The sequence below is a fragment of the Xenopus tropicalis genome, chromosome 2 (genome assembly GCF_000004195.4).
Source record: "Xenopus tropicalis strain Nigerian chromosome 2, UCB_Xtro_10.0, whole genome shotgun sequence".
NCBI lineage: Eukaryota > Metazoa > Chordata > Amphibia > Anura > Pipidae > Xenopus > Xenopus tropicalis.
The window spans coordinates 52,337,011-52,364,021 of record NC_030678.2 but is presented as its reverse complement, the minus strand read 5'-3'; the positions used below and the strand labels follow the sequence as shown (position 1 = coordinate 52,364,021).

The 27,011-nt window shown below is 40.0% G+C and overlaps 1 protein-coding gene across 2 annotated transcripts; it reads left to right on the top strand.

Moving 5' to 3' along the window:
• Positions 1-812: 812 nt before the first annotated feature.
• pnpla1 (patatin like phospholipase domain containing 1) lies at positions 813-15,896 on the top strand. Of its 2 annotated transcripts, none has more exons than XM_031896783.1 (6): positions 813-1,136; positions 3,875-4,220; positions 7,324-7,556; positions 9,712-9,777; positions 10,192-10,401; positions 14,807-15,896. In XM_031896783.1, exons 2-6 carry the CDS (start codon positions 4,022-4,024, stop codon positions 14,927-14,929), a joined length of 831 nt encoding a protein of 276 aa, XP_031752643.1. In that variant the 5' UTR covers positions 813-1,136; positions 3,875-4,021; the 3' UTR covers positions 14,930-15,896. The 2 variants fall into 2 exon arrangements, with proteins under 2 accessions (XP_031752643.1, XP_017946987.1); XM_018091498.2 differs by having other exon boundaries at positions 3,686-4,220.
• Positions 15,897-27,011: the final 11,115 nt, after the last annotated feature.

Genomic DNA, 27,011 nt, shown 5'->3' with positions numbered 1-27,011 from the left:
AGGGACCGTGATCCACTCCTGCACTTCGGACTCCTTAAATGGATAAAGCTTAGGAAACCTTGTCCCTTGGGAGACAAAAGAAACCTTTTTAGAGGCTTTCTGCCACTCGGTTTTGATGAGATCCGAGACTTCCTGGAAGAGAGGAAAGGTCTGGCGGCTCCTGGATGGAGTAGGCAGAACCTTGAGAGTCTTCTGACTCCTGCTCCACTCCTAAGGTCAATTTGACTGCTTTGATCAATGGAGAGACTAGGGAAAGATCAAACGAATCCTGAGCTCCCTCAGATTCCTCCTCCGACTCTAGAAAGTCCTCTGAAGGCATAGAGGCTGACAAACATTCATCATCTGAAGAATCCTCCGAAGCCCAGGCATCTCCCTGAGCCCGAGATGTAAATGAAGTCTCAGGTTCCACAGAAGGAGTAATAGAAGTCTTACAAAAATCCTTCCAACAGGAGCTACAAAACTTCTTCCCCATAAGCAGAGTGCTGAAACAGCCCACACACTCAGGTGAAGACGGAGTTTTGGAGAGAAACCAAAACAAAAAATGAGCCAAAGAATGCAACAAGATAAAAACACACTCTTTGGCAAAACACCTACCGAGAAGGAGAGTGAGGCAGAAAAAGCAGCAGGAGCTGGAAACTCCACCAGGCAGGCAAACAGGGAACACACTGACACTGAAAACACCAAGAATTTAAACCCCCCCGGCAGGAAAAAGGCATTGCAGACTCACTTCCGCCCTTTGGAACGCAATTTGGAACGCACTTCCGGTCTTTGGAACGCATATCGCGCCTCACTTCCGGTCTTTGGAACGCAAACCAAAAGAAGCTGCAGAAGGACACCAACTACAGCAAAAAGACTGGTGCCAAAAGAGAAAAGGATTCCCCTGTGACACGAGCAACTTCCAAGTCACCCCCATGCCACTACCTCTGATATCTGACGACCTGCACAGCCACAAGGTTTTGCCAAGGACAAGTTACAGGAACGTACCATGCTGTCTCCCAAACTTTGCCAGAATGGGAGGGAAAACGGAAGCTCTCTGCCAATTCACCCAAGGAACATCAATGCACCTTAAGGAATATATCCAAACTGATAGAGACCCTGAAGGAACTGTAGACAAGGACAGAAAGAAAAAAGACAAGGTAGGTGGGTACCTATGGGTGTATTTAAAGGTTTGAGAGGGAGGGACAGTCTGGGCTGTAGGCAGGGGTGGGAGGAGCCTCCCGCCTTCTTTTTTTTTAATGCTGATATGGAGTGACCAGGAAAAAGTTTTATTACTTCGATTAAGATTTTCATCTAAAGTGATCTATAGTATGAACACGGGATGCTGCATCAAGAACACAGGCATTAGCTAATACACCTAGGGGTATATTTATTATAATGTGTAAGGCAACATCACCTGTAATGTTGCTCATAGCAACCAATCAGGTATTTGCTTTTGTATTCTAACTTGTAGGTGACCATTTAAATCTAATTGCTGATTGGTTGCATTGGGCAACATCACCAGTGATGTTGGCTTACACACTATAATAAATGTGCCCCTTACACATACAGGCACCTGAGTTCATTTTGGTAACAAACCTACATTCATTATTACAGATACATGACCTGCATCTGCTAACTGTGAGTGGGAAAGAGTGAAAACGCACTGGAACCCACCCAGTATCTGAAAGAACTACAAAGTAACCATCTGTGTCCTTAGGGATATACTAAATATACAGGTCCTTCTAAAAAAATTAGCATATTGTGATAAAGTTCATTATTTTCTGTAATGTACTGATAAACATTAGACTTTCATATATTTTAGATTCATTACACACAACTGAAGTAGTTCAAGCCTTTTATTGTTTTAATATTGATGATTGTGGCATGCAGCTCATGAAAACCCAAAATTCCTATTTAAAAAAATTAGCATATTTCATCCGACCAATCAAAGAAAAGTGTTTTTAATACAAAAAAAATCAACCTTCAAATAATTATGTTCAGTTATGCAGTAAATACTTGGTCGGGAATCCTTTTGCAGAAATGACTGCTTCAATGCGGCGTGGCATGGAGGCAATCAGCCTGTTATGGAGGCCCAGGATGCTTCAATAGCGGCCTTAAGCTCATCCAGAGTGTTGGGTCTTGTGTCTCTCAACTTTCTCTTCACAATATCCCACAGATTCTCTATGGGGTTCAGGTCAGGAGAGTTGGCAGGCCAATTGAGCACAGTAATACCATGGTCAGTAAACCATTTACCAGTGGTTTTGGCACTGTGAGCAGGTGTCAGGTCATTCTGAAAAATGAAATCTTCATCTCCATAAAGCTTTTCAGCAGATGGAAGCATGAAGTGCTCCAAAATCTCCTGATAGCTAGCTGCATTGACCCTGCCCTTGATAAAACACAGTGGACCAACACCAGCAGCTGACATGGCACCCCAGACCATCACTGACTGTGGGTACTTGACACTGGACCAGGCATTTTGGCATTTCCCTCTCCCCAGTCTTCCTCCAGACTCTGGCACCTTGATTTCCAATGACATGCAAAATTTGCTTTCATCCAAAAAAAGTAATTTGGACCACTGAGCAACAGTCCAGTGCTGCTTCTCTGTAGCCCAGGTCAGGCGCTTCTGCCGCTGTTTCTGGTTCAAAAGTGGCTTGACCTGGGGAATGCGGCACCTGTAGCCCATTTCCTGTACACGGTGGCTCTGGATGTTTCTACTCCAGACTCAGTCCACTGCTTCCGCAGGTCCCCAAGGTCTGGAATCGGTCCTTCTCCACAATCTTCCTCAGGGCCCGGTCACCTCTTCTCGTTGTGCAGCGTTTTCTGCCACACTTTTTCCTTCCCACAGACTTCCCGCTGAGGTGCCTTGATACAGCACTCTGGGAACAGCCTATTCGTTCAGAAATTTCTTTCTGTGTCTTACCCTCTTGCTTGAGGGTGTCAATGATGGCCTTCTGCACAGCAGTCAGGTCGGCAGTCTTACCCATGATTGCGGTTTTGAGTAATGAACCAGGCTGTGAGTTTTTAAAAGCCTCAGGAATCTTTTGCAGGTGTTTAGAGTTAATTAGTTGATTCAGATGATTAGGTTAATAGCTCGTTTAGAGAACCTTTTCATGATATGCTAATTTTTTGAGATAGGAATTTTGGGTTTTCATGAGCTGTATGCCACAATCATCAATATTAAAACAATAAAAGGCTTGAACTACTTCAGTTGTGTGTAATGAATCTAAAATATATGAAAGTCTAATGTTTATCAGTACATTAAAGAAAATAATGAACTTTATCACAATATGCTAATTTTTTGAGAAGGACCTGTATATACTAAATATATATATATACTAAAAACAGCTAAATGGCACATGTTGCAAGTTCTGTATTGTGCAGAGTTTATCTGTTATCTGCTATGTAACCTGTGCCTTTTCTCCTTTCTTCAATTTAAATAGCTTCCCCATGGCTACACAGCTGCTTATTTATATAAACTATAGTAGTGTTGCTGAAGCAAACAAACAATTTTTGCCAGTGTGGGGCAACAGTACATGATATTTTAATTACTTCGATACACTTAATTTGTAGTTGTTACTGTACCTTTAAGGGCTTGGTCAGCCTATAGTTATACGAGTGTCGGGCAACAGTACATTATTTTCTAATTACATTAAAAAGCTTCCATTGTTTGGTGTTACTGTTCATTTAATCCTGTTCCATTTGTTAGTTATAGCCACAGTAGCGAACACTGAAGGGTTACAAGAGTGCATATCAGGAGAAACAGGCAGCTTTCCATGCCTTGTGTAACAGAGCATGTGTGGTATTTAAATGAACAGTTACTACTCAACATTCCAGTGTAATTAGGAGTAAACAAAGTCTACCTTTTTCATTTTTCAAATGGATTATTCTGGATAAGGGCGTTTACAGACGAGCTCATACTGTGGATTAGAAATCACTGAATGGATTGATTTTCAGAAGAAACCTTATTTACTCATTTTTGCTTGAGATGTTTATTTGCTTGATCCTACATACCGGAGATCCATAGACTGCAGATCCTCATGCCATGTCCAAGCCCACAGAAACCAAATGTGTGCCTCAGTCTCTGTCATTCTCAGGCAGTGGCTTCCTTTCAGTGTATCAGATGGGAGCAGTAAATGCACTGTGGGATCTGGCCCCTGAACTCCTGCATTCAGCTCCCAAGGTTTATGGAGCATCAGGTGGATCTATCGTCGCTGCAGCTGTTGTCTTGCGGCTCAATATAGGTAAGGGATTTTCTGTTGTTATAAGGCTCCTGATTTACACTGCTTTCTCTGTAGGGATTTCATTTACATGCCCCAAAATAATTACAGCCAAAGCAAGTTTTATTAAAAACCTGACTTTATATATCACAGTTTAATTAATGCAGCATTAAATCACAGGTATGGGACCACTATCCAAAATGCTCAGGACCTGAAAGTTTTCCAGATAAAGGATCTTTCTGTAATTTGGATCTCCATACCTCAAGTCTACTAAAAAAATCATTTAAACATTAATTAAACCCAATAGGATTGTTTTGCCCCAATATGGATAACAGATCCCATACCATATTCCTTTATCTTTTCTTATCACTGTTTCTTGGCTCTGACTGCATGCACTGTAAAGCAATGATTAGCAAAGTAGATAATGACCAGTAATTATGTTTCATTTTCTGCTAAACTGCCATTCGTGTATATATATATAAAATCATTCTACATTCCACCAATTTAGCAGAAAATGAAATGTAGTTACTGCCAATATCTTTCTGAAAAGTATATTTTATTTTCAGATGTTATGGGGTTGTGTATGTCTTTCAGTATCCTATTCTTAGCAACTTTACAGCTGGTCTTTATTTTTTATTTGTTTTAGTTTTTATTTGCTTTTTGCTTCTACACCTTGGCAGATTTCAAATGGGGGTCAATGTACCCAGCAGACAAAAACCAATTGCTCTGTGAGATACAGTTTTATTGTTTTATTTATTGCCCTGCATTGAAGGTTGAGCAGCTCTCCTGCTTCAGTAAGGTACTAACCTCTGCCCCCTCTAGCTGTTGACTACAAAAACTACAACTACCAAATCCGAATAGTTTTGAACTTATGTTTGCCTTTTGAGACAGCAAAATGCAAAATAAAAATCTAATAAAAGCCCTGCACCCTCAACATGATATATATGAAAACATGACTGTAAATGGGACCCTGCTATTGTTTCTGGGATATTGAAACCAACAAATACGCACAAAGTCACTGGCCTTTTAGCTACACGCCTCTGCTTTAAGTGAATCTTGCTATTTACCCAGACCATGGGTCGGCAACCCGCGGCTCGTTTTGGCCTTAGGTGCGGCTCTGGTCAGGCTACAAGACTGGTGACTATCATCCTCCGCGGCGAGCAGCGCCTGAAAAGCCACTGAAAGACTAGTGACTAGTCTTTCAGTGGCTTTTCAGGCGCTGCTCGCCGCGGAGGATAATGTGTGTGCTGCCGCTGGCCGGCAGCCTATCAGAGAGGCCGCCGGACCGCGATGACGTCATCGCGCCGCCAGACTGCCGCTGCGCTGAAGAGGAGGACCGGGCTGAAGCCAGACTGCAGTAAGGAGGTTTGTTTTATAATGGTTTTGCGGCTCCAAGTTTTTTTTTCTTTTCGAAAACGGGTCCAAGTGGCTCTTTATGTCTTAAAGGTTGCAGACCCCTGACCCAGACAAACAACTAAACCCTGTGCCTGGCACTAGCTACAGTAGGTCTAATCCCAAATGGCTTACTGTGCTCAGGAGTTTACAACACAGATTCCTGTCCCTCTTATAAAATATATTTGTCACTTGCACATTATGTATAGGATTGCCAAACCCTTATAATAAGTTTTGGGACTATTTTCTTTGCTTCTATGTTTTTATAAAAATTGGATTATTTTCATGCTGAAAAAACAGAACAGGAAAAACAGCTGTATCATGTTACAGTCTATGCATGCCTTGCATTACTATCTGTAATTTCTAAGCAGATTGGCGTAGTACTTAAACTAAGCAGTTTTAAGAACATTTTCAATCATTTCTTTCATTAGCTCTCATAAAGAAATTCATTTATTGTGCAAAACAGTGGGTCCGGGTGTCTGCTAATACCATGTTGCTGTGATCCACTCTGTGTTTGCATTGGGATTCTTTGTCTTAAAATCATACGTCTTAAAGGAACAGTAACACTAAAAAATAAAAATGTTTTAAAATAATTAAAATATAATGTACTGTTGCCCTGCACTGGTAAAAGTTGCGTGTTTGCTTCAGAAAGACTTCTATAGTTAATAGAAATAGCTGCTGTGTAGCCATGGGGGCAGCCATTTAAATTGAAAAAAGGAGAAAAGGCACAGGTTACATAAGCAGATAACAGATAAGTAGCAGATTCCCATTGTATTCTACACAGTTTATCTGTTATCTTCTTAGTAACCTGTGCCTTTTCTCCTTTTTTCAATTTAAATGGCTGCCCCCATGGCTACACAGCAGGGTATTTATATAAACTGTAGTAGTGTTTATGAAGAAAACACACAACTTTTACCAGTGCAGAGCAATAGTATATAATATATTAATTATTTTTATACACTTTCATTTTTTGGTGTTACTGTTCCTTTAAGGACTTTATCTGTAGGGCCAAAACCAGTTTATTTCAGATAAGCCAGACAACGTCAGTACAGACTTGCAGCATAGGACAAATGTGAATGTGGACAATTTTTATCTCTTATTTTCAGATTGGGGGGCAGCAATTTTGGTTTGAATTTCACACCTGCCAAATCTAAACAGTTTCTGCTGCCCACACTCTACAAAAAAGAATGTATTTGGTGATATTGAGGCTTAATTTAAGGTCATGTTAAAACAACTTCCTATGTTGGAAGAAGTTGAGCAGGCTTAATAAAGAATGTATTTCCCAGTCATACTCATAAGGGTGCCTACTGACAACTGCATCATGTATGCCCTACATACCAAATTGGTGTTTACCAGAATCCTGGTGGGCCTCGACCCTAGTGGGCCCTGCCACCTTCTGAAAGATTAAAGCAAAACTATGGAACACTTGACCACCTTTAATTTTTTTCCCATGGAGGTGCGACCTAATAGACTGCAAAGTAAGTAAGTAGTGCAGTGGAGAGTGGCCGAGGTCAGTTGTGGGCTCTTAAGTCGGGTACCCAGTCCAACTCTGTCCTTAGTGAATTGTCCACTTCTGTTAAAGTGTGTTTGTAATTGTCATTTGTATATAGTGTTAACTTTAACACTCCCATGATTTTCTCTGAGTATTTTTCTTAGTACTTAGTATTTTTTTGGTAATAGAGTATACTGTGTTGCATATCTTTGTTTATTACTGTTTTAACAACATTTTGTTCAGATCAGGTGGAGAAAACCATCGTTGAAGCAGCAAAGGATGCCAGCAAGTCTGTACTTGGGCCATTATTGTCAAAATTTAATTTAGTGACCATTCTGCAGAATGCTTTGCAGCACATTCTACCTGACAATGCACATGAGGAGGCCACTGGTCGTCTCTATGTTGGCGTTACTCGATTATCTGACGGAAAAAATATAATGATTTCTGATTACAAATCAAAAGAGGAAGTTATTCAGGTAATGAATAGTCACTGATTCTTGATTCTGTTTAGAGTTAGTTATGCTACAACTGTCAGGAAAGGAAATATTACGGCATAACTACATTTTTACCAAAGAAAAATGTTATGGAGAGACCTGGGTGGCAAAGTAATGCTTTGGTACAAAGAGTGTTCATAGTTCTGAGGTGTAGAGCACTGTGCATGTTCTATGCCCAACTGTCCAACTGTTTTCATATAGTGGGCAATTTCCTGTAGTAAATATCTGGAGTGTTGATCCAGTGAGGTTAATGAAGCTCTTTAGCAGTCTGGGGTCAAAAAATATCTTGGAGGGCCCCATGGTTTAAGAGAATCACTCTGACCAAGAGATTCCTTTACAAAGTGACATTTAGAATCCAATGTGTGCACTAAAATATTTTTTTAAGTAGTTACCTTTTTAAAGGTCTGTCAGGGTGCCCATACACGGGCAGATAAGCTGCCTAAACAGTCTAAAGGACCGATATCGGCAGCTAAAATCACCCCATGTATGGCCACCTTTAGAAGAATAAGGCAAATAATTCAAAAACGATATCAAATAAATAATGAAGACCCAAAAGTTGCTTCAAATTGGCCACTCTATAACATACTAAAAGTTAACTTAAAGTTGACCCAACCCATTTAAGGGTATTTTGTTATTCATATAGGTTTAGTATAATGTTTTACTAAAAATAATGATTAAGGTGATTTGTCACAAAAGGACACAAGCGTGTGTAAAGAGCCTTAAAAATAAAAAATAAAACAAAAGCCTTATTTACTTTTTTTTTTAATTATTTATTGTTTAGACAATTACAACAACCATTGAGAAACAAGCAAAATCCCAACAGGGATTAATTAAGGAACATAATATAAGAAGATTAGTAAAGTGAACATTTCAGATCAATTTTACATTTGGCAATGAATGAAAAGATAATAATGCAGGTTCAGCAAGCAGGTGGTGCCAAGTCCCCTTGCAGTAACCTATATTAGGGAGTGCTTTAGGCAAGCACTTCTTTTTTGTGGCTTGAGAACATCTGTGGCAGCATAAAATCCGTAGTGGCCAGATAGCAGTGGGGTGTGAGTTTGCTCCAGGAGTGAAAGGTAGTGAGGTTAGCAAGAAAGGACAGCCTGGAGTCCCAACAAGGAGTGAGATTTACCCCATGAATACACCAGGTAGTGAGTTTAAGCGTTTAGGTGTAAGTTAGAGGAAGATCTATGGATAAAACTTGCTCACTGTAAGAAGACAGAGGTCCTGGAGGTTTCTGTGAGAAATGCTATATTTGAACTAGGGTTCGGCCACTTTTTTGGGTTCAGCCAAATCCTGAACCGAATCCTAATTAACATGTGGTAATTAGGATCGGAAGGGGCCAAAACCGAATCCTTAAAAAAAGCCTGGATTCGGTTGAATCCTGAACCGAATCCGGGATTCGATGCTTCCCTAATGTGAACATGAGAAGCAGAGAGAGAGAGTCTGCAGAAATACTGTGTATGTTCATCCTTGAGTTGGCAACCAGAGCCCCGGTCTGTGACCTGCCTTCCTGCCTCCTTTGGTTCATCACAACTGTGTGAAGATTCCTACTTCTTATAGTAAAGGCAGTATATATGCAACTGACAGTAATGGGTGTCTGCCAGTCACGGGTAGTTCTATTACATGGGCAAACTAAAGATATGATCATAAAAACATATTTTTTTTAGCAAATCTGAATTCTTTGGGTTTTAAGTGTAGTGGCTCCATCCAAACCAATATTTATATACACACATTGTAATTAAGCATTGTTGGTGTATTATCTGTGGAATACTATATTTATATCCTGTTTTGTCTCTAGAAAACCTTGAGGGGTAGGTAAATGTACTGAAGAACAAGCATCAAATGTGGTGTTTTTTCAGGCTGCAAAATGAAAAATCAAAGCAAAATGACAGGCAGATACTATGTAAGTTAATGGCATTATGCACCGGGGGAATCTGGCAGTATTGGCTTTTATTAGCCTTCAGGGAGAACACCATGTCCGACATTAGTGATAGTGAGAGGGCATGACTCCGAGGTTCCAAATGGTGGAAAAGTGATATGTATTAGGTATGAAGCGTAGGTTTATACTTATACACTTGTCTCTGTAAATATACAAATTCTCATTTTCACAGTGAATTTTTCTTAATTTTTACAGGCACTTATTTGCAGTTGTTTCGTTCCTATTTACTGTGGGCTTGTCCCTCCTTCTTTCCGAGGAGTGGTGAGTAGATGCTTATGGAATACTTGTTATAGGTCTCAAAAGATATGACAATAAGAAGGATGTAACCAGAAATGATAGAGCGTTGTACTAGAGAGCTACAGAGATAACAACAATGCTGTTTGTGGGGCAGAATAAGGGGTACGTGGTGTGTGTAACTAACATTCAGTGGTTGATTGAGATGAGTGAGTAAGCCGCATACACTACTAGCTAGTAAGGATTCTAAAAGAACAAACAGAATGCTGACTGTGTGAATTTCTAGGAGTCAAGGCAACAAGCCACACAACTATTCCTCATTAGCCCTTTTTTCCTGTCCCACTGAGCTATAATGTTATTTTCATAATTGAGGTTTCATTAACCTCTAACTTTATCTTTAACTTCTGTCTATAACTGTAATGGTGCTCTTTCTCTTCACAGAGGTATATTGACGGAGGACTTAGTGGCTTTCAACCTCGCTATGGCAAAACATCCATGATAACTGTGTCTCCTTTTTCTGGAGAGATTGATATTTGTCCGCGGGACAGCCCTCTTTGTCATCTTTGCTTACACGTATGCAACACCAGTTTTCAGCTCACAGCAGGGAACCTCAGTAGAATAAGCTATGCATTATTTCCACCCCCAATCTGGGTAAGTACACTGCCCAAAGCTCTCATTAACTAGGTCATGAATTCTGTGAATTCCTTAGATTAACTTTTAATGTACCCCTCCATGCTTTTTGTACGTATTATTTTATTTATATAACGCTACTACAATACACACAGGGAGTAAGTGCCTTGTGGTAAGAATCACAATAGGAAGAAGGTCCTTGTCCTGTAGAACTTACAATCTAAGTGGATAGATAACATACAAGCACAAATAGAAGGGCAAAAGTGCACAAAGGTTTGGGCATTGACCCTTAAAGGGGTGGTTCACCTTTAATTTAACTTTTAGTATGTTATATAAAAGCCAGTTCTAAGCAATTCTCTCCTATTCATATAGGATTGAAACTACACCCTGGTTTCTAAGGTAATTTGGATCCTAGCAACCAAATAGTTGCTAAAACTCCAAGCTGGAGAGCTGCTGAACAAAAACTGAAATAATTAAAAACTACAAATAACAAATTAACACCAGTTGCATATTATTTCAGAATATCACTCTCTACATCATACTAAGATTATGTTATTAGTCCAACAAAAGGTAGGTTTCTGTTTAAAGAGGTTGACAGAATGCTCCCTACAGAGGAATTCAGGGATAGAACTCCAGCATTAAGGTGCGGAGAGATAGAATGGTTTCAAACAAGAGATAGCAGTGAGTGTGGCAGTAGATGGCCAGGAATGTACAAGGAGACAAGTGAAGGAATGTAGTGAGGAGCAGAGGAGTGAAGGGTTTAGCAGAATTATTTTGTATACTATCCTTTGCTTAATAGAGATTTTACCATGGAACAAACAGGTTCCCTCTTAGGAGAGAGCTGAAGGATAAATCAGCATTACTTCTCTGCTGACTTTAATGCTGCATTTTCTATAATGCACTACACCAATACAAGCAGTGCTGGAAATAGAATGGAAACTTGAGATGTTTCACTGGGCCTGGGGCAGAAGGTTCACTGAAGAATGATTATTAGGTTATTTCTGCTATTATTTCTGCTATCTAAACTGTCTGTCATTCATGGAGAAGCGTTAGTTTAGAGGGTATTATAGTACCAATTCACTGTATGACTTTCAATCCCAATTTTTACTCATTCAGGGCAGCAATTGCTCTGTGGCACTGGATGTGCTGCTTCTAGGACACATGTGATGAAATGCCAGTGTCAATGACAGATCAGCAATTTCTTTGATTCAAGGTGGGGCCCCATCATTTTCAGTTCTGGATTCTTTTCCTTTGGGCTATCAACAGCCCCAAGAATATTTTTAAAGGTCCTTGTTACCCTGATTGCATGTCTAAGATAGCAGTACTTTGTCTTTTCCTTTACTTGGATGGCCTGATAATACTAGCTTCCTCATGGAAGCAGGCAATGGATCACAAAGACTTCCTGAAGTCTCATGGCTGGCACTTACATCTTAAGAAGAGTCATCTGAGACTGGCAGAGACCTACTGTATCTTGGGACTTGATAGATACGTCTGCAGGAAAGATTCCCATTTCAGAGGAAATCAAGGAATGATCAGGTCTATGTCATCTGGCCTGTTTATAAATGTATTAGGAATGATTTCTTCTACAATTGATTAGTCCCGCAGCATATCTCTCTCAGGGTTCATGGGTCATCATGACAGCAGATGCCTTAGGTACAGGTTAGGACGTGCAATCAAATGTCTTGGAACTAAGGGCAATTATGCAAGCTTGCATCATCTATCAGAGCTTGCTCAAGAGTTCAAGGTTAAAAATAAGATTTGGAAATATTATAGCAGTAGTCCCAGAATGGTGGACTTCATGGCTGTGCAGATTTCTAAGCAGACATTCACTATGAAGGCACAATTGGAGTCTCAGCAAAAGAATCTTTAGGAAACTGGCTCATATCTGGGGTCAGCCAAATACAGACCTCATGGCTTCATCCAGCAACTAGAAAATATCCCCTCTTTTTCTGAAGAGTTCCAACAACTTTGCCAGGGATAATCGTATGCAGAGATCTTTTGGGCTACATCTTTATTTCTCTATCACTGACTCAGAGGGTCATTCAAAAACTAAAGGAAGATTAAGTGGAAGTAGTGTGCAATGGTTCAGCCCCGCCTCCAGGGACATTTTTCATGTATCTGGTTCAGCTCTTAATCAGCCACCTGTAAAGGCTTCCAGTTTCTCACGTTTGTTCACATGGACCCTGTTCTTACAGCAAAGTGGCTGAGCGGCAGAACCTAGAAGTGCAAGAGGTTTCACATAAGGTCATCCAGACTCAAATAAGGCTTCAACTACTGCTAGAAATTGTAAAACCTGGAAAATGTCCATTTCCAACCTGAACTTCAGGAGGTCTTCATCTGTACCAGTTTTTAAATGTAACTTCCTGCAGCTGGGTCTTGACAAAGGCTTGATATAATGCTCACATGACTGGTTTTGGCCATGACTGCCTTTTCTGGTTCTTGATGGTCAGCATTCATTTGTAAATTGATTTTTCAATGCAGCAGCAATCAGAATTCTTTCAGTGAGGTGACCTCCTGGGGTTCTTGGGATCTACCTCGAATTCTACTGATAATCTGCCCTGTTTAATGCAACAAAGTCTTTGCCTTTCTGGCTACTGACTTTGAATATAATCTTGGTGGCCATCATGTTGGTGAAATGCGTGGATGATCCCTGAGGTTCTCTTCAGATAGTCCAGTGCTCTGTTCTGACAAGGTGATTCTAAGATGCAGTCTTAGATTTTTGCTGTAATTACTGTAGGTTCTTATTTGGAATTCATATTAATTTATGGAATGTTTCCAATTAAGGGAAAATATTTAACCTTAGGGTCTGGACACAATAATGGGTCCTCCATACTGTTTGGTCACCATCATTCCTTTAAATAACAGAAATGTTTCCTCCTATGGCAGTACAAGATGTAGAAAACAGTAATTAAAATGAATTACCTCCTGTTGTTAATGCTATATTGTGGAAGCTAATGTTACTGGCCATGAAATATGTATACATGCAGACACCTTATATAAATAGATCTATGGGACTAAGCAGGAATGTAGGACATAACAGAGCACTGGCATAACAGAAACTTGTGAGCCTTGTTTAAAAAAAAACGGGTGCAAATTGGTATCTGTATAAATGCCATGCAGGTTGCACTAGTCTCTGCAGAATTTAGTGACAATTATGTAGCCCTAGCATGCCTTTGCTTGACCAGCATTCAATTAGGATTGTATCAGGTATTAAGAAAGGGACCTGTATATTGCAGTTTGTGATTTGCAGCAAATCTTGTATATTGGTGAATTGCTTGCGCCCAATGACAGATGCAGAATTTTGCAGCAGTCATGATGTTGGTGACTTGCAAAACAATTTTATTATATAAGTGCAAAACAATGCACTTATATAATAACAACAAGGACACTAAAATGTTCTTTTTTAACCAAACCCGCCCCTATTACTCCCTCAGTTCAGTGCTCCATACTCTCCCTCCTAACACTACCATCAGCCATACGTTGCTGAAGAGCTGGTTGTCACTGATGCTGATCTGGGGCAGGCAGGGTCCTTTATCAGTCTCAAGTACTTATTTCAGCCTATGAGGGATTGCATTGCCACCAGCCCAGGGTAACCTACTATGCTGCCCCTTCTTCACATCTCTGCCTCGTTGAAGTATTGCATGTGTAAAAATATTGGCATGTTTCTTATAGTTATATAAACATGTCAGTAACACTTTAAGGTCTTGGTCTCATTTATCAATCATCCCTATGGTGAAATTAATATGGAGTGTGTAATTTGGACTGATAAAAAATGTCATACACAAAAATAATACCATGCTACATATCACTTAGTTTATGGGTTAAAACATGACTATTAACTCATTTATGTCATACAAAGAAGTCTGGTTACAAATCTGGTACACGGTGCAAACGCTGGTGGGAGTGAAGGGAAAGGCAGTACAGAGAGGGTTCCATAATACCCTCTACCAGCTGGCCCTGTGTCTGAGTTAGATGGAGGACACCTACTTCTCTATGCTCCCCTTCATGAACACAGAGCTGCTGAATGCTGACAGCAATGTTTTTATAGAAGCACAAAGACCTATGCCTGTGGCACAAAGTGCTGGACAGCTTGCACCCTGCCTTTTTAAATGACCAGCTCAGTATTTTTGGTTTTCACTGCATTACTATTCTCTGCCAATTCTTCAAAATGTATACCAAACATGAGTGCAATGAATAGAGCTTGTGGTAAACATTTTCTTTGCCTACATGAACACTAAAGCTCCCCTATATTTGATCCTTGTGAAGTAGATTACCAGTTCACAGGCAAACACCTTGCACAATGGACTCCTGCTTGTCTCTGCACTGGTAATCTAATAATCTTCCTCACTCATGCTGAGCAAGGGGTATACTTTAATTGTATTAACTGGGAAGAAAACACACCAACTTACTCGCTTTCTATCTACAGATGCTGAATGAATTCTTTTACCAAGGCTATAAAGATGCTGCTGACTATCTACAAAGGGTTGGCATCAATAAGGCTCAGGAACAAACTATCTTAGGAACACAGCAATGTAAAACTGGTCTTTAAATTAAGATTTTGAAAAGGTATCAGAAAATGTTTCAATAGTGGACATTGCGGAAGCTTTATGTGTACGTATGTGTACTTTTGTGTGAGTTTGGCTACTTTCACACAAAAAATGAAAGACAGTTGTGAAGAAGCATCTGACAAATCACAGGATTTTTATGTTCTGGAGGCTTTTTTTATTATACGTATTGATAATTTCTGGAATATTAACAGCAAATGTATGCATGTGTGCTTATTTGTATACAAATATTAATATACTAATATATATAGATTTTTTTTAATATAATAAATGCATACAGGTTATAACAAATCTGCCCTCAGTAAATGTGTATAGTTTACGATATTCTCCTAGCCACTGAGAGCATAGGGTTTTGTTTTTTTTAATGAAGAAATCCAAAGAAACTTTATTAATACAGCCAATATATATATTCTGATCGTATTGCATATCAAGACATAGAATATTACAACAAATCGCCACCAGGCTGCTCAAACCTCCCCAACAGAACTATGAACTAAACTTCCTGAACAATTGTAAATAACCATACATTATTATTACAAAGAAATGGATTGTCTGAATAATGTTTTTGTTTTCTTTTTTAAGATTCAAAGACAACGCCTGTGTTTGGTCCATATTCCACCTTTCACCCATTTATAAATAATCCTTTAAAAATCCCATAAGGATGAATAGAATGTGGGTGACTTTTTATGTATTAAGCTCTGAACTTACATTTTGATAAATCTGCCCCCTAGTGTCTGCATACAAAATTGTCTGTAATGTAGAAATTTGCATGACCAACAGGATAAAATAACCCCTTTTTTGCGCAGGGTACAGTGAATGGTGGGTCCAAACTGCACTAGGGCTGTGTGCAGTCCTCTATAAAAGTGACCTTTTCTAGTAGCTTTTAGCCTTCTCAGGCTTTTCCTCTGGCGAGTTTGTATTGAGTTTTGGTAATAAAACATCTGTACAGTTCTGGCTCGCATTCTAAAATGGTCAAATGTAGGTTGTACTGGTGTTGCACTATACCTTGGGCATATAGCAAGCAAGCTGGGGTGGTTAGGGACAGGTTTTAAAGAGATTTTGTCACATGACAGGTGCAGCGTCGAGTCTGCAACCCTTACCCCTCCCCCCATCTTAACCCCCGCCCCCTAAGCTTTTCCCCGAACAACACACTCGGACACTGTAGCTGGGAAGAGAAGGCCACAGTTATTTATTTATTAACAATAACTTAACATTAGTTAACATTTGTAACATTAACTTGTACACAACCGTTTGTATAACAAACATTTTAACCAACAATTTTCATTAACAACAATCCTTACTCGCCTCCAAGGGGCTGGCCCTGCGCCCGAATGTCACGCCTGGTTCCTGCCTCCTTTTCGCCCGACCTAAACCGAGGCTAACTGCCGCTCAGGACCCCAGGCCAACCGGGCTACACTCTCCTTGCTTGACAAGTACCCCCCTTTAAACTTCCCCCTGGGGGCACAGAGTAAGGTACCCTCCGCTAACTGCGACGACAACAACCCCTTTTTTATAGGGAGGGAGGGTGGGACGTTGGGAGCTGTTGATCCTCCTGCTGCCTGGAACCGAATGAAAAGGTAGGCTGTCTTGCTCGCTCCTCCCCTTCCTAAGCCCGGGAAAATCCAGTGCTCTCAATGGCCAAATCAAACAAAACCCATAAAGAGGAGGGGGGGGAAGGGGGGACAGGCTGCCCTCCTAGCTCCGTCATGCCCTGCTTCCCTATACTGCGTTCCGGTTCATTGGGCCCCAGGAAAACTTGTTTTTACAAAATGCAACAGTATAGGACTGGGCCCAATCACTGCCAGCACTCCCCCAATGATCTCCCTCCCCTTATTGTGCTTAAGGTAAGTAAAATGTACACACGCTCGGGGGGGGGGAGGGGCAGATGGGGGCTAGGGCGGAGGCCCCGCCCCCCCTGGTCTGACCCTATTTATGATATTTAGCTTTCCTGTAACCCATTTCACTTCCTAGCAGCCTCTTTCTGTTGACTTTCCTTACAGCCACCTGTTTTCTGCTTTTTTTATTTTTCTTTGCTATGGGTTTAAATTTGGGTATATATGTAATAATATAAATGGTGGATTGCTTATTTAAATTCGCTTGACATTGTTTACCTCTTCATTATACTATGGATTTCAATGCCTCATGTTACATATGAAGTACAGAAAAGTGGTGTGGCTCATTCATAAAGAGGTAATGCTAAATTATCATATTCCTGTGGCTCTGCACCAGTTCTGGCAAGATGCTTCATCTCTGTGGCCTCCAAACTTCCTATAGCCTCCATCTTTGTATTGCATCATTCTATCATAATGTGACCCTATGTGGTATAGTTGACAGTATCTCATGAAATGAAAAACAGTAGGAGAGCTCTACTGTAGCCTATCCAGGGTTGGTCAGGGTTAATAGTTGGAAGCAAAGACCAACTCAAAAGTAATTTTGTATATCTAATGGAAAGTTCAGTGTGGTTGCTCACTTTTAGACAATTTCCAGCCTGACTTTACCTCCTCCTTAGCCTTAGTCTCAGCAGAATATTTTAAAGAAGTAAAGTATGTAGCATGGCAAAATTCTCAAAATTACTTATATGTCCATGGTAAAGACCAGCTCAGATTTTTCTGAATGATGTGTATGATAACTATTGGACTAGAAAGAAGACTGCAATCTAAAGAAGATGAGAGAAAATGACCTCAGCTGGACGAAGGGTTGCCACCTAGCTGGTATTAATGATGCTTCATGCCATTTATAGGGAATTTATATCAAAATACAGGAAGGCCGGTATTTTTTTTTTCCAGAAAAAGTGGCAAACCTAGCTGCACCCCCTATAAAAGGCACAGTAATCATGTGTCTAATGCTACAAACATGTACCCACTTGCCTTAAATTAAACCCACTGATAGCAAAAAGGTTGTCAAATCTGTCCTGCAAGGCACACAAAAGAAGAACCCGCTTAAGAACCTTTTCAAATGCAAAACTCCTCTACTTCAAAATTAAGTCTGATGGAACAAGGGGTGCTTTCCAGCCAGCTGAGCAGTACTTGGGTGCCCTCAGTGTTTTGATCACTGCTACTTAGTAACTGCTGGGTATCATTCTATATAGGCCTTTATGGACTTTCCTATTGCCATAAGTTGAATTTGGCTTTGTCTTCTGTCATGGTTTTGGTGGAACAGGCCAGCCCAAGACTGCAGCAGTGAGCAGCCAGAACCTTGTAGTGAAGCAAGCAATAATTATAGACTATATTTCATATCTGCTGTGTGTGGGTTAATTACACTTTGTGCCAGAGTTAAAAAAAATGTCCACCTGGCAAATTATGTAGACCTGTTGGGATTCTTACTGCAGTTGTCTAGTACCTGGATTACATGTTTTTTTTTTAATGTTATTGTTCAAAAGAGGAGAAGAAGCACATTTCTCTCTATGAATACCACTGAGGACCATATTGGCACAGGGAACAACAGCTTGAGATCCCATAGGCCTAATTTAACATAATTTCTTGAACAGCAAAGGAGAGGTCAAGGTCTTTCATAATATGTAGGAGTTTATATAAATAGGTATCCCTATCATTGTATGTTCCTGTCCTTTGTATGCTATAGAGATGGGAAAGGGGTAAATATTAATTCTGGGCCATTTATTTTTACCTGAGATTGCTCTCTTGTGCAGACTTGCTGAATTTCCTTTTACATTCTTCATCTAAATTCTACAGTAATACTGTATACATTTATATTATATATATTATAATATATATTTATATTATATAAAGGTATAGGCTCTACTATCCGGAATGCTCGGGACCTAGGGTTACCAAGTTAAGGGATTTTTCTGTAAGAAACAGATTCAGATTGTTTTGCCACCTATATGGATTCATAAAGCTTAGTTACCATACAGTACAAGGTACTTTTTTTATTATAACAGAGAAAAAAAAAAGGAGCTGCTTTTCTTCCTGCATTCCCTCTCCTGCATTGCAACGCAGGAGAGATCCACACCCAGGTGAATGTAGGTTAAAATAATAAACTGCTATCCATGTAAAATTAGAGGAGCTTAATGGGAAATTAAAATGGCCCTCACACGTGGGCCCACATTTTACATGGATAGCAGTTAATTATACAATACACATTAAGTAAATATTCAAAAGAGATAAGCCCAAATGTCTGCCACTAGGTCATTCCAAATTGCTCCCAGTTGCACCTACCTGTTCCCAAAAGAAAACCTGGTAATATTGAATATAGCAATTCCTGTTCTATAAAGCAGTTTCCTTTTGATGTCATAACGATTCCACAGAGGAACCCTATTCAACAAGTTTCTCAATAAGCAGCGACTGTGTTTGTATGGCACCAAAAAATCCATTGCTCCTATTGATTAAGAGGCCTTAAAATGATTTAGGTGGTAACAAAAATATATAGAGAAGAATTCTTACATCTTCCCCAGTAGCAAGAACAGCCATATACAGTGGTGTGAAAAACTATTTGCCCCCTTCCTGATTTCTTATTCTTTTGCATGTTTGTCACACTTAAATGTTTCTGCTCATCAAAAACCGTTAACTATTAGTCAAAGATAACATAATTGAACACAAAATGCAGTTTTTAAATGAAGGTTTACGTTATTAAGGGAGAAAAAAAACTCCAAATCTACATGGCCCTGTGTGAAAAAGTGATTGCCCCCTTGTTAAAAAATAACTTAACTGTGGTTTATCAATTTCAATTTTCAATTTCAATATCAATTTCTGTAGTCACCCCCAGGCCTGATTACTGCCACACCTGTTTCAATCAAGAAATCACTTAAATAGGAGCTACCTGACACAGAGAAGTAGACCAAAAGCACCTCAAAAGCTAGACATCATTCCAAGATCCAAAGAAATTGAGGAACAAATGAGAACAAAAGTAATTGAGATCTATCAGTCTGGTAAAGGTTATAAAGCCATTTCTAAAGCTTTGGGACTCCAGCGAACCACAGTGAGAGCCATTATCCACAAATGGCAAAAACATGGAACAGTGGTGAACCTTCCCAGGAGTGGCCGGCCGACCAAAATTACCCCAAGAGCGCAGAGACAACTCATCCGAGAGGCCACAAAAGACCCCAGGACAACATCTAAAGAACTGCAGGCCTCACTTGCCTCAATTAAGGTCAGTGTTCACGACTCCACCATAAGAAAGAGACTGGGCAAAAACGACCTGCATGGCAGATTTCCAAGGCGCAAACCACTTTTAAGCAAAAAGAACATTATGGCTCGTCTCAATTTTGCTAAAAAACATCTCAATGATTGCCAAGACTTTTGAGAAAATACCTTGTGGACTGACGAGACAAAAGTTGAACTTTTTGGAAGGTGCGTGTCCCGTTACATCTGGCGTAAAAGTAACACAGCATTTCAGTAAAAGAACATCATACCAACAGTAAAATATGGTGGTGGTAGTGTTTTGCTGCTTCAGGACCTGGAAGGCTTGCTGTGATAGATGGAACCATGAATTCTACTGTCTACCAAAAAATCCTGAAGGATAATGTCCGGCCATCTGTTCGTCAACTCAAGCTGAAGCGATCTTGGGTGCTGCAGCAGGACAATGACCCAAAACACACCAGCAAATCCACCTCTGAATGGCTGAAGAAAAACAAAATGAAGACTTTGGAGTGGCCTAGTCAAAGTCCTGACCTGAATCCTATTGAGATGTTGTGGCATGACCTTAAAAAGGCGGTTCATGCTAGAAAACCCTCAAATAAAGCTGAATTACAACAATTCTGCAAAGATGAGTGGGCCAAAATTCCTCCAGAGCGCTGTAAAAGACTCGTTGCAAGTTATCGCAAACGCTTGATTGCAGTTATTGCTGCTAAAGGTGGCCCAACCAGTTATTAGGTTCAGGGGGCAATTACTTTTTCACACAGGGCCATGTAGGTTTGGATTTTTTTTCTCCCTAAATAATAAAAACCCTCATTTAAAACTGCATTTTGTGTTTACTTGTGTTATCTTTGACTAATAGTTAAATGTGTTTGATGATCAGAAACATTTTGTGTGACAAACATGCAAAAGAATAAGAAATCAGGAAGGGGGCAAATAGTTTTTCACACCACTGTATTAATGTCATGTGGTTTCATTTACAATGACCTCAGACATTTAAAGATGGGTCCCAGTCTTCCTTTTTGGAGCAGAGAGACCTGTAGCATGCCCCCCGAATCGAGTGTAGCGTCTGATCCAAGAGGGGTTAATGGGGGGAGGTACATGGGCATCCCCCCACCCACCGCCTAACTTGTGACTTATTAGATGCACGGAGCATCAAAAGGCCCAGGTCGCATCCAGGCCCTATCCTATGGTCCTATGGGCAGGCAGTAAGGACAGGACTTGATGCCTCCTGACACTTTGCACTGCTCCACTGGCAAGAATAGAGCCCAGCTTAACCCGGGCTGTGAGGTCTTCTTAAATGAGCACTAAGGGTAGCTCTTCTGCACCTCTAAGTGCTCTAGCAGTAGTACCCTAGCGGTTAGGTAAATGATACCTATAGTCTCATAAATATGAATTAATCAACAATAAATATATAAGCAGGATATGTATTATTAATATTCATATAATACTATTTTTAATTTTAAAACTAATTTATGCCTTAGTCAACCTAAAAATGCTGTAAATTTAAGGGTTGCTGTTACACTAAGAACTCTGTAAATTTCAGTTCTTCATTCAAACCTACAGGGGTCTCCATAGTTTAAAGATCTATCTACTTTCTGCACAGACCATTTCTTCTTTATATACAGTATGTGCAGCAGACTTGCACCTACAAAATAATCAGTAGATGTCATTTTGATACCTTGGGATCTTTTTAGCCATTTGTCCTAAATGTTTGTATTACTACACACACACACAGATCTCTCTATATTCTGGGTTTGTGTAGTTGGAAGCCGGTGGAAGCATGGAAGCAAGTTTTACATCTTACAGCATTATTTATGGGTATGTGAATATTTATTTAACTCACTGCAAAGTTTGCAGTTATTGTGAGTATCTGCATAGATGGTGTTGTACTGGTTTGTCATTATCGGTTCTGATTATTGTTTCTGTTTTGTTTATTTAAAAGGTGCTTCTGCAATATGGCATGGGTTTACTTTATTGTAGTTCCTACTTTAGACAGTAGGTGGCAGCAACCCCCAAGGTTGGGCCATGGTTAGGTCTTTCCCACAGGAATCTTTTTAGGAAAAAAAGGATGACCAAAGGCTAATACTCTATGTAAAGGGCAGGACACAGAGGAAGATTCTTTTTGGACTATGTACCACGCTTCATGCCATATTGACTAATGCAGGGCAGGCAAGAGGAACCTGAGGTCACCTTAGATGTGAGAGTTAGTTGGGCTTTTGAATCTGGCAGCTCAATCCCTAATGAGAAGTAGTGGAGATAGTGACCCTGTGGTGACGCCATAGTTAGGAAATAGGGGCACACTGTATGTGAAATAGCTTTGCAATAAATTATATGGTTTGGTACAACACCTCCAGCATATTCTATGCAATGTGAAGGCCTGAAGCATCATGTTGGTGAGCGTTGTTCTCCACTTACAGGTGATCCATATACAAGTATATATATATATAATATTTGTAAAACTAGGGCTCATTTACATCTACAAGCGAGGAAAGTGCAAATTTAAGAGCAAATGCCATGTTTTTTCCCCACAATGCAGTGTTTCACCTAGAATTCTTCCTTTTACTGCTACTGTGCATGGCCGCCCGATTCTTTAGACGCACAAATATACAGAAGTACAGGTATCGGACCCCTTATCCGGAAACCCGTTATCCAGAAAGCTCTGAATTACGGAAAGCCCGTCTCCCATAGACTCCATTATAAGCAAATAATTCAGAATTTTAAAACTGATTTCGTTTTTTTATGTAGAAATAAAACAGAACCTTGTACTTGATCCCAACTAAGATATAAATAATCCTTATTGGATGCAAAACAATCCTATTGGGTTTGATTAATATTTTATTAATTTTTTAGTAGACTTAAGGTATGGAGATCCAAATTATGGAAAGACCCCTTATCCGGAATACCCTTGGTCCCGAGCATTCTGGATAATGGGTCCTATACCTGTACAAGGAGCACATTTTGATGGAACTGACAGCAGGGAAATTGCAAGGACTGCTACTGCACTTGCGGATGTAAATGAGCCCTAATGGCATTTAGTGTTAGTAGTACAAGTATGGGGTGCATTATTCCGGAAACCTGTTATCCAGAAAGCTTCGAATTACAGGAAGACCATCTCCCATAGACTTCATTATAAGCAATTTATTCTAATTTTTAAATATAATTCCCTTTTTCTCTGTAATAATAAATCAGTACCTTGTACTTGATCTCAAATAAGATATAATTAATCCTTATTGGAGACAAAAAAAGTCCTACTGGGTTTAAGTACATTTCAATTACTTTTTAGTAGGCTTAAGGTATGGAGATCCAAATTATGGAAAGATCCCTTATTTAGAAAACCCCAGGTCCTGATCATACCTGTACAGAAATATAAAAGATTATTGTTGTTTGTTTACTCCTTTGCTCCTTATTTCCATTCTTATAGTTGAGATGAAGCTTCCAGTTTTCTTAGCTGGGGCCTGGTGTTGTTTATGAAGCGTAACATAATTAAGACAAGCAATATGGTGCTGTCCACAATGAACACAATTTAGCAAGATATATGTTCTGCACACAAAGCTATGTCTTTATTTTTTATAATTACTGTAATCAAAAGATACACAGAGAAAATGTGACATGACATAGAAAGAGAGACAGAAGCAACAAGAACAAATACAAGCACCAAATCTTTGTCAAACTGCTATATTCTTATGGGAGAAAGTGGCTGCTGTGCCACAAATATAACATTTTTTCAGTAGTTAGAAACTAGACAATAAACAGTGTCAATGCTATGAACTGGTTTGATCAGTTTACCGGTATTTAGACTGTACACAAGCCGCTTAATTAAAAAAGGCAATCTATTATTTGGAATCCCATAATCCAGAAAAGTTCCAGAATATGGGAACACCATTTTCCATAGAGTTCATCTTGAGCAAACAATTGTTTTTTGTTACCTCTTTCCTTTTTATCTGTAATAATAAAACAGTGCCTTGTACAGGTATGGGATCCCTTATGCGGAAACCCATTATCCAGAAAACTCCGAATTAAAGGAAGGCCATCTCCCATAGTCTCCATTATAAGCAAATAATTATTTTTTTTTAAATTGATTTCCTTTTTCTCTGTACTTTCTCTTGTACTTGATCCCAACTAATATATAATTAATCCTTATTGGAGGCAGAACAGTCCTATTGGGTTTAATTATGCTTAAATAATTTTTTTGTAGACTTACAGTATAGAGATCCCAATTACCTAAAGATCCCTTATCCGGAAGACCCCAGGTCCCAAGCACTCTGGATAACAGGTCCCATACCTGTACTTGATTTAAGGTGAGTTAAGGTGGAGTGATGAGAAAGACATGTAATTTGGAAAACCCCAAGTCTCAGGCATTCCTAATAATAGATCCCCTACCTGTACATTAGTTAAAATATAATTTTCTTTAAATAAATGTAGATAACCCAACAGAAACCAACATTAGGGGGCTGATTTACTAAGACACGAATTCGAATCCGAATTGGAAAAATTCCGATTGGAAAACGAACATTTTGCGTCTTTTTCGTATTTTTTGCGACTTTTTCGTTACCAATACGATTTTCGCGAAAAAACACGAGTTTTTCGTAGCCATTACGATTCGCTCGTATCTTGTCGCGACTTTTTCGTATTGAGCGCTCGTAAGCGGTGGCCGAAACTTTCAGACTTAGCATGATTTTGGAAGCCTCCCATAGGACTCAATGGCACCCTGCAGCTCCAACCTGGCCCAAGAAAAGTCACCATACTGAAGCTTGAATGAATCCGAACGCTACGAAAAAATCGCAACATTTTGCGCAACTTTCGGAATGGCTACGAAAAAGGTGCGACTTTTCGCGCAAGTTTTAACGCTACGAAAAAATCGCCAGATTTTGCGCAACATTCGGATGGCAACGAAAAAGTCGCAATAATTTTCCGAAAAAATCGCCAAATACCGATCATTACGAAAAAAACGCAATCGGACGCATTCAGCCGGTTCGTGAGTAAGTAAATGGGCCCCTAGGTGTTGTTTTCAAGCACAGGTGAACCCTTCCTCATGTAGAAGAGGCCTGACTTTACAATGCTTTGCATCATGTGACAACAAGGAAAAAAATCCCTGCATTGAGCAAGAATTTCCCCCCTGGGCAGCAAAATAAGCAGAGCGATGAGTGTGCGCTTCAACTAGGTTGGGTATGAAGAAAGATTTTTCAGTAATAATGCAACAGTCTCTAGGAATTCAGGTGTTAGGCTGCTACATGTGGTGGATTCTTGGCCTGAGGATAAACACAGGCCGACATTCTGCCCCTCTGCACCCGGAGCTACGAGTGGCAGTAGCCTTAGAAATAAACCCTGAACATACTACTGGCTGCTTGTAAGGATTTCAGGTGCAACTTCTGCAAAACTCATGTCAGGTTTATTTATACAAATAAACAGATAAATTCACGTGACTTCTGGATGGATTAAAGAATGGTGAAAAAGAAGAAAAGGGTACCATGTATAATTTATTTTGTGTCACACAGTGGTAGAAAAGAAACTCCATCATAATTAAAGTGTATAAAAAGTTGAGCAACATATTGTATTGGTGGTGTATTAGTTGTGGTGTATTAATTACTTTTTTTTTTTTTTTTTTTTAAAGGCCCCACACCTTGGGCCACTTTTGGGGCAAGGTGCAAAAACTGCTACAGAATGGAGTGTACAGATTTGCACCTTATCCTGTTTGCAGTGCTGCCTGCATTCTGTGTTGCTGCATACAGAGTGAGTGGTAGGTATGTGACATGTGCCCATCCCCTAATATGAGCTCTGGTGGACGCAAGGTGCTAGGGAACCCGGTATTATGTTATTTGTTATGTACCGGGCCCCAGAACCTTTCAGGCCTATGCTCTGCAACTTGTGCTGGATTTTTTTAGATGTAGTGTGCAGCTTGTACAGATCAGTGCTTCCTACACTGGCCCTAAGGGGTACAATTTTACATCTCTTAGGGCTCCAGTACTGGCACTGGAAAATTAGCCCTGCGGTGTAGTCAAGTTCCTTTAGCTTTGCTCTCTATTTTGTCAATTTATGCACTTATTACCCTGGCCAACCAACTTGTACTTGTATTTTAAAGGAGAAGGAAAGGCAAAGTCACTTGGGGGTGCCAAAATGTTAGGTACCCACAAGTGACTTTAATCGCTTACCTCGTACCCAGGGCTGGTGCCCCTGTACGGAGAAAACAGTACCAGCCTGGGGTACCTGGAGCGCAGCACTTCCTCCTTCCTTTCTGAAAATGCCAGCGGTCGGCGCATGCGCAGTAGAGTTAAAAGCCGACTTTTCTGTGAAAAGTTCGGCTTTTCACTCTACTGCGCATGCACGCGCAGGGAACCCGGAAGGAAGAAGCGATCGCTGCTACCCCGGGCTGGTGCGGTTTTCTCCGTACAGGGGCACCAGCCCGGGGTACAGGGTAAGTGATTAAAGTCACTTGGGGGTGCCTAACATTTTGGCACCCCCAAGTGACTTTACCTTTCTTTCTCCTTTAATTCATTTTTGTATACCGGGACAGTCTACAGTCACATTCTGTTGCCTTGCCTTAGTATAAAAAAGATTTAGCCAATCCCATTCTGTGAAGAAGTTACATTACATGGCAAAAATGCTTAATTGTTACCCTCATATGTAATAAAAGGCACTTAGTTTACCCAGGAGCAGTAACCCATAGTAACCAATCAGCAGGTAGCATTTACTGGCCAACTGTTTAAAAGCAAACATCTTGTTGGTTGCAATGGGTTACTGCCTCTGGGCAGTATATTTATTATATAACCCCATTAGTATTCATTTTTGTAAATAGCAAAACATTTCATTATTAATAATAATAATGTTTTCATTTATTAGAAACAGAGCAAGTGTGCAGAACATTCATATAATTCCAATACAGATAAACAATGACAATATTTAAAGGCTGCTTAACATTTATACTAGAAACAAAGTAAAACTGTGCAGGTTCTCAGTGTTGCAGCTTTGTTGCCAT